This window comes from Brachypodium distachyon, chromosome 4 (genome assembly GCF_000005505.3).
Source record: "Brachypodium distachyon strain Bd21 chromosome 4, Brachypodium_distachyon_v3.0, whole genome shotgun sequence".
In the NCBI taxonomy this organism is placed as follows: domain Eukaryota; kingdom Viridiplantae; phylum Streptophyta; class Magnoliopsida; order Poales; family Poaceae; genus Brachypodium; species Brachypodium distachyon.
This window is the reverse complement of record NC_016134.3, coordinates 40,497,823-40,509,015: the sequence shown is the minus strand read 5'-3', so window position 1 is coordinate 40,509,015 and position 11,193 is coordinate 40,497,823. Positions and strand designations below refer to the sequence as shown.

At 41.2% G+C, this 11,193-nt stretch overlaps 1 protein-coding gene, 1 long non-coding RNA gene and 1 other non-coding gene across 3 annotated transcripts; 1 reads left to right on the top strand and 2 right to left on the bottom strand.

Moving 5' to 3' along the window:
• Nucleotides 1–328: 328 nt before the first annotated feature.
• LOC100823610 (probable E3 ubiquitin-protein ligase ARI7) lies at nt 329–8,118 on the bottom strand. Its single transcript, XM_003576680.4, has 15 exons — nt 7,770–8,118; nt 6,170–6,291; nt 5,796–5,898; nt 5,618–5,708; nt 4,724–4,896; nt 4,426–4,527; nt 4,242–4,330; nt 3,050–3,157; nt 2,839–2,932; nt 2,521–2,610; nt 1,926–1,973; nt 1,747–1,818; nt 1,557–1,650; nt 1,337–1,481; nt 329–974 (listed from the first exon to the last, which is right to left on the bottom strand). Exons 1-15 carry the CDS (start codon nt 7,941–7,943, stop codon nt 797–799), a joined length of 1,683 nt encoding a protein of 560 aa, XP_003576728.1. The 5' UTR covers nt 7,944–8,118; the 3' UTR covers nt 329–796.
• Nucleotides 7,524–10,049, top strand: LOC112268838. The gene is made up of 2 exons (XR_002960330.1): nt 7,524–7,745; nt 9,340–10,049. It is a non-coding gene; the product is annotated as an uncharacterized LOC112268838 (long non-coding RNA).
• Nucleotides 10,050–10,418: 369 nt separating this feature from the next.
• LOC112269074 lies at nt 10,419–10,560 on the bottom strand. Its single transcript, XR_002960661.1, has one exon. It is a non-coding gene; the product is annotated as a small nucleolar RNA snoR135 (small nucleolar RNA).
• Between the last annotated feature and the right edge of the window lie 633 nt (nt 10,561–11,193).

The following is an 11,193-nucleotide window of genomic DNA, read 5'->3' as shown; positions in this document are numbered from 1 at the left end:
CAAAGTTTTCTCATATTTTGCAGACGCGCATGTTTCCACACGATGTAAATATTTTTTTTTGACACCACACTATGTAGATTAAACTGCTGCGAATTTTTCCAGAAGCAAGAACACGTTTATTTGCTTTTGCCGGTAAAAACAATATAAATCACCCCGTTGACACGCTGATCCACGAACGAAATTGAAGTATCCTGACTTAGGACGGAGCAGCAACTTCGTCAGAACTATAAGTACGAAAAAACATAACCACTGCATTCCAGAAATATATATGCTACAACAACACCCACGAATCAATACAGCTGATGGCCCGTAAAGAATTGCCGTGACCTGTGAGAACTGAGATCCCGTAACACATTATATTGGATTTTGTAATGCAAAATTCAATTGTAATATGCACCTTCTATTATTTCAGCTAGCACACTGATTGGACGTAGAAATATTGTTCCATTAGACAACGTATAGATTTTTTTTTTAAAAATCCCACTTGTGTAGTTGTGTTCCCTACTTGCGTGCATCTCGTTTCCGAGTTGCACATTTCTGGCAAAGCACATCTCCTCAGAGCACGCACACATGCAATCCTTCGCTGACTGTACACTGGCGCATCCTCTGGGAGCTCTGCATATGTCTACGTCCATGGCACAAGAATGCCTGGGCCGAACAAGCGTCCGGGCTCACAATGCAAATTCTGGTGAGGAGCCTCTATATTGCCCCCTCTACCAGTCCTATCGCTACACCGAGCATCATAGATGTCTGCGAAGCTGCAGTCCACAAATGTGCGGCAGGGCTTGCCGCCACCTTAGGATAATCTTGCCGCCTTATTCCTGCCCGACTTGCCTGTGGTCACTAGTTTCTTGTAGCTGGTGCCGGTGGTATTGTTCGAAGTTGACTGTGAAGTCGACTGGCCCATACCATGCACATCCTCTAACCCTGCTTCCAGTGCTCGAACAAGGTTCTCGAAGTAGTTGCGGGTTACACTGTAACGAGAAATTTAGCTTAGCCACTGATTTAAAATTACCAGAGTTATCATATTAATATATGCAGCTTGTGTGGTACAGAATCGTAAAGAAAATTCGGCATTTGGAGCAGGACATAATGAGGCATTGTGACATATTAGAAAAATATGCATGGCATCGTGCGTGCGACTTGAGCCAAATGAAAAGGAACAGATAAATGGAACAACAGCATGACCTCAAAATGCATTCAAAGTGCTTTGCAGGCCACATAACCCATTACCTTCAACAGGATAACGTAGAGAGCAAGAAAGGCTAAACTAGCACAATTAGGATTCAAGTATGTAACTGCAAATATCTAGTGGCTGGAGACATCTCTGCAATACCTTGTTAGACCAGCAAGTTTCACACGAAACTTACTGAAGTCTTCCAATGAAGGAGCAGGTTCGGTTTTACCAGCTTTAGGTAAAAATGCATGAATATCCTTCTCGGCACATTTATGGAGACGCTCCAAACCAGACTCGGCTTCACCTATAAAATTTCCAGATGTATGGCCGTGTTAAGCATGCGATAAACCTTAAAGTTGCAAACTAATAAAATTCGTACCTTGGAGGTACACAAAAAATTCACTCTTGGCTTTATCATCGAGATAATACCCATAAGCATATGTCCATTTCAGCACTCGTCTGCATTCTATGATCTGTCATAGTGAAGGATGAGTGTAGTAGCGTCAGAAAATGAAGCTATGTTCCGAAGCAATTTTACGAGCATTAGTAAATAACATATAATGTTGAACCTGTGACCAAGCTTCAGGTATGAACTTCAGTTGGGTCTCTGGTATTCCAAAAACGTCACTTAACTTTGCAAGCTAGGTAAGTGAGGACAAATAGTCAAGCACAACCTTCCATAACGTGTTGTGGAAAGGAGCCCAAACGAAAAGCAGAGCCATCCTTTTTAGTAGTTTTAAATACTTACATTTTCACTTGCTGCCTTTTGGAGATCTGCCTGTGCCTTCTGCCTCGACTGTCACAGGAAAGACCAGAACAGTAAGCACCCAAGGCATAGATTCATACACAAAAACTCATGCCTGTACTTGGTTCATGCTTTGTAGCAAACAGACGTAGAAAATAAAGTAAAAACTGTATCTGTACATCCACAACAGTATTGCTAACAGCATCTAAGATCACAAGATAAATCCTCAAAAGAGTTTAGAAGTAATATGTTAACTTCCTAATAGCAGAGGGAGTATTGAAATGGCATGTGGACCCCAGTGCTGACAAGGCTTTGGTTAACAATGAGGATCCAATGTAGCATCTGAGTTGGCCCAAAACCAGAGTGTAGAGGGACGTAGCGAGTGAAGTGAATGGTTTGTATAGTCAACAATTGTGTTCTACATGGTCTTGTAATACAGAGACATTTGTCCTTGGCTAGAGTTCAGAGTTGAAAATGTGGATTTTTCTATAACAATACAAATAATAACTGTAATATAGGACAAAACAAGCATGAACATGCTGAGATATTCAGAATTTCAGGTAAAAAGATGAATGCAACAGGATCCTGAAGAACATACCGTTTGATTGGATGCCCAGCGCTCATAATAATGCATGTATCTGACAAGTGAGTTCTTGGCCCGTTCTCTCCTTGCTTCCGCCTCATCATACTACAAGAAAAGAAACATCGATAAAAACAAGAGGTTGGTGGCATGAATATAAACAGGTAAACTAACAACAAATTACAGTTGACTAGTAAATAGAGTTCAGGAAGTACAAAATTGGCTGGCATGCTAATAGCAAGTAGCAACTAGCAAGCTATGCTCCGTCAGAATCAAACCCAGGGATATGATTCTTCCTCAATTAAACTGAAGGACAATGTCCAAAAGGGAACCTACTATGCCTTTTTCCTTTGCTGATTCGAAGCGATTGCAAGCATAATAGCCGCCACCAGTCCGAATTCCGTGTTCTGACCATGCACCTAGACATAACCTGTGATCATGTAAGAACATCAGACATAACATAACATATAAACAATGCCAAATGTGCACCTATTATCAAAAACACATGTAGTACACAAACAAATAATCTCAGAATACAGTAGCATACCAGCAAAACTGAAATTTACAAGGAGGAGTGCATGTCATATGCATGCACCCCTGGTTCTTCTCTATTGGTCGTTTGCACTTAGGACAGGGCTTTGAATTAGCTATTATCCTGGCAAAAAGATCACTTCAGAGATAGTTTCCTTATGTATGATGAAGAAATTAAAACGAAGTACATTACACACAAGGAATAATCAAGATGGTAAGGGTTACAATTAAGAGTAAAGTGCAGGGCGGTGCGTCTTAGAACTTTCACCATTGTGTCACATAGGTCCCAGTACTATGAAAAGTCATGTTTCAGTCCACAACGAGCTTTAAGCAAGTCACCAGGGGTTCTAACCAATAATAAGACTAGATGGCCTTTGAATACCCACAGAGTGCTTTGACAAAAGCCATTTCAGATCTTTCCCCACTCTCTCTCTCTCATCAAATGCGACAGATGTCCAACATTCTACCTCTAAGAGTCTGCCTTTCTAGTGAGCGCCTTTTAAACACCACAAGGCTGCCGGTGCCATTAAATCCAGAGCACCCCTGGTTTGACCTTCTCCATGCCCACAGCTTGGTGGTGACGTGTGCATAGTCACTACCCCTGTTGTGGGTACCACCACCGGTCCTTGCCATGCCACTGCTACAAACTAGTGCATGTGATCGTGGTGTTAGCCAGTGCATACCCTGTTGCTTGTCATAGGCCACTCCTTTGTTCACCTCCACATCACAGCTGCCTACTCCCTCCGTTCCATATTAAGTGTCACAATTTTGTCTAGATACACATGTACCTAGACGTGTTTTAGTGTTTACTCCTTCCGTTCCATAATTCTTGTCTCAAATTTGCCCAAAAATGGATGTATCTATTCCTAAAAACTGTCTAGATACATGTAATATTTCCACAAGAATTATGGAACGGAGGGAGTAGATACATGCGTATGTAGAAAAAGTTGCAGCATAATATAGGACGGAGGGAGCTTATGGCAAGGACGAGGCGCAACATGAGAAAACCTGTACACTCTCGACTGGCAGGGTGGAAGTGATTTACTTAATGCACCACAAGGACTAAACGCTCATTTTCAAATACTGGGCCTAGGTGACAACACATCTTTGTATGTTCCAGACGCCCAATGCACTTTAATTGACATGAAACACTAGGAAAAACAGAAGTAGATTATGGAACAAACAAAGAAATTATGTGTATAACAAACCAATTCATGTTCTCGGATTCTGAGCTGTTCTTTAATATCCACTTTGAGACAGTCTCACAGCTAACTGGTCGATGAGTTTCCTCTGTACACTGCATATATTTGGAAAAGGTGGCATTCCAAAGACATATTTTGAATAATATAAAACTAGATGTGATAAAAGCTTAAACCAAAAAGAAATACCGACGTTCCAGCAGAAGTTGAATTTGCACATGCATGAGACATCGTAGTTCAAATCACCAAGAAACTCCACTGCACGGGTGCAATCAGGAGCTGGACACCATTTCATCTGATAATTAACATGACATCATAAATAATATCTTAGGGTCCATAAGGAATATAGGATACATATGGCATAAAATAAATTGTTAAATTATGCTACCTTTAAATTAACTGTAGCCCACAGAAAATAATAAGGTTTAATACACATGACCATAGTCCACAGACAAGACAAGTGCTGGACTTGGACTGGTTCAAACAATTACCTTCTTGTTATCTTCAATGTATGAGCGTAAAACAAACTTTTTGTACTTTACTTTATCCTCATCTTTAGCCAATCTATTGATGGTCTCTTCAAGAACCATGGCACTACAAGATGGCTCAGGGCATCGCAATGCCAAACATCCTGGACCATCATTTATTGAAGCACTAATATACCCTGGAAAAAAAATGTTTTAGCACTAGAATTCCATACTTCATTATGAATAAGGAAAAGGGAAAATATCAAAAGCGAAAACACTGCGTATCAAGCAGACTGGAAGATGATGAACAATCAGGGGGCATAAAGAGCATTTGTATTTTTGCCAAAAGGCAAAATATATCAAGCAAAAAAATGGTTGAAAATGATCTAGTTATCCCTATTTTTTCTGTGGAGAGAACTCCTTTTATATTTTTTGGGTAAAATCTAAAAGGCAGAACTTCAATCCTTTGTCTCATCTTACAGATGTTAAGGTAGGCTAAAGGCACAATATGACAATTGAAGACATGCTTCCCACTACCATCAAAATAAATAACATGATTGGACACAGGCAACATGGCTAGCAGACTCCTACAGCACATGCAGCATGCAGACATGCACAAACACATAACTGCTTAGATATACCAATATCACAAGATCATAGGGTCCATAGGGATGGGGAGAACGTATCCAACATCAGTGAGATGCCTCATCACTGACCAGCATTACGAACTTACATATGCATACTCTGTTCAGTGATAGATCCAGGCAAACATGCATTGGATTCTCTTGTTTTTTCACGTGTACAGAACCACATTTTGAACCTTATGCATTTAGTATTGTTCATACTTCATACTACTAATATTAATTAAATTGCTTACACTAATACTGATAAAATAATAGAAATAAGAGAGAAAGAGACCTTCCCAGCATTCATTGCAGTAGAAGTGAACGCAACTAGCAGAACTAAGTGCACTAGTGGAATATCCTTCAAAACATATTCCACAAGTTAGCTGCAACCAGAAGAACCATCAGAAAATAAAACATAAATAAAATCACTGATTTAACCAGATATGGCACCAGCTGACAAGAAAAGCTACCTTCTGACAGTCAGGAAGAATAACCCCATCTGTGGGTAAGCCAACAAAACGACGGACATGGTCTTCATCTGTGAACCACTCATCACTCAATTTGCTAACATTCCTGAAAAAACAGATAGATAGGTAACAAAAAAAAGGAGAATCTAACTTTTAATCTGAAGAATTCCACCTTTGCAGTCATTAAAAACAGAATTGTTATACATATTATGTTCATTACATCTAGTAAATCCCAGAAACTTTCTGAAGATGAATCTCTGAAGTTCATCACAAAAGAATTAAGAGCACTAGAATAAATAAGATCAACTGGGACATGCGACTTCTTTTCATGTATCTAACATGACAAGCTACATATACTTTTTGGTAGCAGAACTGACCATTTGTATTGTCGAAGGAGGATGCGTGCTGATTCTCTTGGAATTGAAAATATTGATGATACCCGGTTTATGCCTTCCTCTTGCCGCTCACGTATATCATTTTCAGTTAAGACAATGTATCTCTGTACGGAAAAAGAACACTGGCTTGATGAGTGACTTCAGAGCTAAAATGAAAAAGACAACAGAATAGAAAAACAAAGAAACATGGAGGAGAAAACAGAATTATGTTACGCCCATTGTTATAGAGGAGAAACTAGAAAGAAAGCATAGGTTCTTTCCTAGCTTCATGAGGGAAAAAGTAGTGGCGGAACCAGCCTACTCCTAGAGCCTGGGCAAAACCGGTATGAATTAGTGTTTTGATCTAAGATAAGCAACCTTCTGACCTTCAGCTCACCGTACAAACTAGTACTCCCTCAGTCCCATATTAATTGTATAAATATTAAATGTATCTAGACGCTTTTTAGGCATAGATACATCCAAATTTGGACAAATTTGAGACAACTAATATGGGACAGAGGGAGTACCATTGTTCTGGTCGAGCATGAGCAGCTGCCCGGGGTCGTCAGGAGCCAGGAGGTAGCTCCGCCAGTGGGAAAAAGAGACACTCTGCATGCTATTGCACTACCGTCAACGAGAGTGACAGGACTTAGACTAGTATATTGGTCGTCAGCTGGAACAAAATATACATCCCACAGGTGTATGCTTCCAGTGACTCATGCAATCTATTAACCAGTAAGTATAGGGATGAATAAAAATTTAAGTGTGGAATTTTCTGTGTTGGCAAAGGAGATCTTGCTTCAAGGACGTCTTAATTGATCCACTATCCACAGGCATCCCTTGAACTAACGGAATAGTTCTATTGTGTGGAAATACTCAACTCCATATCGCCAGAAAGTCCATGGGAATGTATAGTTCTTATAGACACGGTCATGATATTTTGGCAGCTCCTCTATGCACATAGGTGCATTGCTAACAAAGAATCACTGAATCAGTATGCTTAGTGATCAGCAACCCAGAAATGGTAAAACCCATGACAACATGCACTTGCAACACTAGTCCTAGACATCTACACTGATCACCAAGCACATACTGCGAACACCAAGTTACAACAGTCTAAAATCACAAGTCATAATTTATCTCTCTGAAATAAAGTCATTTCTTGGCAACTCTGAAACCTACTGCAGGAGGAGCACACCGAAATCCCCACAATCATTGAGTATCTTTACTTATGCACCACAAAATAAAGTCATTTCTTGGCAACCCTAAAACCTGCTGCAGGAGGAGCACAAAAAAATCCCCACACCATTTCTCCACCATCCACTGACCATCTACTGACGATAAGATACAGAATAAGCGCTCAAATTTTGTGTCTTTTCGCCCCTGCGCCAGAACCAATCAGCACGAAAACCACCGATTGACCAGATTCTTTCCCCAGCTAACAGCCCCACTGAAGCGCCCCTCAATTCAGCACCAGGAGTCCAGGACGGCACCACGTCCAGCAACCCTCCACCAAACCCCAGCAAAGAACACTTGGTGCACATCATCACATTCGCACCCCATGGAGATTAGTAAGCAGGTACCAGCGCAACGACCACACTACCTTCTCGCGCATCGCGACGACCTCGTCGCCGACCTCGTAGGCGTCGCCGCCAACGTCGAACCCGTCGTCGTCGCTCCTGCCGCCGTTGCTCTCCCCGTCGCTGCAGTAGTGGTAGTCCGCGCCGTCGACCAGCTCCGAGTCGCTGGCGACCCGCAGATCATCATCGGAATCCATCGCGGCCGGCGGAGAGACCTGCTGGGGTTCCGGCGAGATCGGCGGCAGGGGAGGCGATCGGGGTGGGGAATTTAGGGGTTTTGGGGGTTCCGTGCTCGGCAGAAAAGCGGTGGGGGTTCGTCGTTCGTGGTGTGGTGCGTCGCGTGCGGGACCGGTGTTTGGCGACGCGAATCTATCGATCTACTCGAGCAATCCGAGGCGGTAATTCTAGGTCGGGTACATTAATTAATTAACATCGTGCGGGCCTGACAGTTGTTTAAATTGATAGTGAGCATAAAAACTTCACATAGACCAGTGCAGGTCATCCCTCGTCATACCGCGTATGATGACCCATGGCATTGCTCATCGCTTCGATGACTCCGCCATAACCGAAAGACCTTGAACAAACCATTCAATAGTGGGATCTGCGATCTTATTCCAGATCCACCGTTGCATTTTTTTTTAGAGTAAAGGCTGTTTTAACTCTGTTTTTGTAGAGCTCGCCGAAGTCGAATCTTCGTCTTATTAGTCCTGAAATTGACAGCATGTAATGTTTGATCCTAATATTTTGACGCTGAAATAGATTTTACAGGCCTGAATTGTTGACGTAGCATTGTCCAAACTGGGATCTTTGACTAAATGCTAAGCGGATCCTGCCCCTTGACGGGCTCAATTTTAGACAGCCAGGTCATCGGAGTAGTCGAGCTGCGGGAAGATGGTCTCCATAATAAAATCCCGCAGCCGCCGTAGTTGAGCAATTTTGTTCATCTTAAATGGGCTCACAAGAAGAGAAAGAAAGAAAAAGATGATGATTGTGCCACTTACACTTGGGTCTCATGAGCAATCCATGTTTAGGAAACCCTATTTTATCCGCTACAGACTGGATTAGAGACTAAAAGGTTGCCAAGTTAGGGATTTTAAGGTCAGTGTTGATGTCTTCAACCTCTGCAGAGACAATGTTAGAAATAGGTTTTACTTTTCTTTTTAATCTTTTTTATGGGCAGTGTTGTTGACTTAAGATTTGCCAGACGACTTTGATTTCTACTTGCTCTGTTTCTAAATGTTTTAGTTCTAGCTTTCTTCTAAGTCAAACAAATTTTTTTGACCAAATTTATATTAAAATCTACCGACATGTATAACTCTAAATAGTTTTGTTAAGTTCATCATGCTATGTATCTTCATAGTTTCTTATTTGATATATTTTTCAAAGTTGGTCAAAATTGAGAAGGTTGACTTAGAACAAAGTCTTATAGTGACGGAGGTAACTTGTGCAGCCACGCTGGCATTCAGGGTTGCCGTCAATTATGAGATCGTGAACTGAATGTTTCAGTCACTACTTGTTTTGCTTCCTATGGGCAAAATAATCTTCTGATTCTGCAACTCTCTTCTTTCAACCAACATCATGCTATGCGTGCAGAAGTTCAACTCTACGAGTTATCGTGGAATAAGGGTGGAGGATTGGATTACTGCAGTGATATCGCTAGTCATTATTGATGAAGTTGATACCATCATTGATCCAAGTGCAGTGCAGCTGCCCTGTTGCCCCGGGTAACTGATGTACAGGTTACTGGTAGTAACCCAGTCATCAGTTATTCCTTTGGTGCATCTTTAGATAGTTCTAAAGACTTTGCTGAAGATCTGAGGATCCCAAAGTTCTCCAATGAGCTATGCAACCCGCAGACATCGCCTCTGAAGAAGAAGAAAAAATTTCCAGCGCTTCCAACTTTCCCTGACCAACCGGCTCCACAGAGGATCATGTGGCGCCTGGTCTTGCAGCTCAATTCAGAGTCACAGATCGTTCAAGAGATTGAAATTTGCTAAGCTTTGCATGCTGCTTGAGTTCTGGAGATAGACCGCATCCAAACTGTATGAACTGGTTTGAACTGGTTTTACCGCAGGTTTCAATTGATGGAACCGGGGGCTTTGCCCACTGATCATCTTAAAAACGCATCCAGGCTGTGTGAAGTGTTAGTGTTTCAGAGAATGGAAGTACTTAAGACCAGCAAAGGCACGTAGGTGTAATCTGCGCCATGACAGTACAGACTACATAGTTGAAATAGATGTCAGAGTTACAGAGTTGAAATACATGTCAAAGAATTTGACAATCTAGCTCAGCGAACCTCAGAACCAGATCAGCGAAGTAAGCATAAATTAACAATTGAGAACTATAGCAAGCTTGCAAATTTCATAACATTAGAAAACCAGACAAGTAACTTATGCCAATCTCCTCTAGAGCATCGCAACAGCCTGAAGAATCTTCACTGTGGTCGCATGCTACCCTAACTGCCCACCTTACTCAAATTGATATATCAGGAAATAGTATATTCTAGAAAAACACATCAGGAAATACATATAGCAAGCCACCCACAGCATAAAGCCTATACACAAAATCCTGCGGAGCTCACTAATTATCACTCTACGTAAGCCAACTTCCACAGCCAAAGTATGTCAAACATAACAAACATGCAAATTGAAAGAGTTCTCTAATTCGAGGTTGCATGAGGGGAAAATGATTGTTACTGAAAACAAATTATCGATGTTAACCTAACTGCCCACTTTCCTCGTATTAATATAGCAGGAAATACTTTCGGCAAGACGCACCGCATTAGCGTAAAGCCGATACACACAATCCTGCAGAACTAGATACCTTCTCAACACTGCTCAAAATAGCCTGGGAAAATGCAAACACAAGAAGTATTGGAAAAATCAGAGATGTTTTAATGAATAAGAGATTTAAAATTTTACCACGACGGTCCAACAAGAGATTGAATCTAAACTTCAAAAGTCAATGCGAAAGATTGTCACCGACCAGTTCAAAAATTTAAAGACTTATTACCAAAGCCTCCTTGAAGAAAACTGGTTGGCAAGAATCAATATAGCCATCTTCCGACACAAATTTGGTACCTAGTAACCTATTTGCTTTATAGATGACTTATCCAAAAGAGCAAATGGAAAAATAAATAAAAGAACACTAATAAGAAAAAAATCTACTTGTTCTCCGCAGTATCCAAAAGATTGTCACCGACCAGTTTAAAAATTTAAAGGCTTATTACCAAAGCCTCCTTGAAGAAAACTGGATGGCAAGAATCAATATAGCCATCTTCCGACACAAATTTGGTACCTAGTAACCTATTTGCTTTATAGATGACTTATCCAAAACAGCAACTGAAGGAATACTACTTGTTCTTCACAGCATCCGTGGTAGGGCCACAAACGAACAAAGCAATGATGTATGGTCTCAGTTCAAAAAGAGTATGAGTAGAGAGGCGGG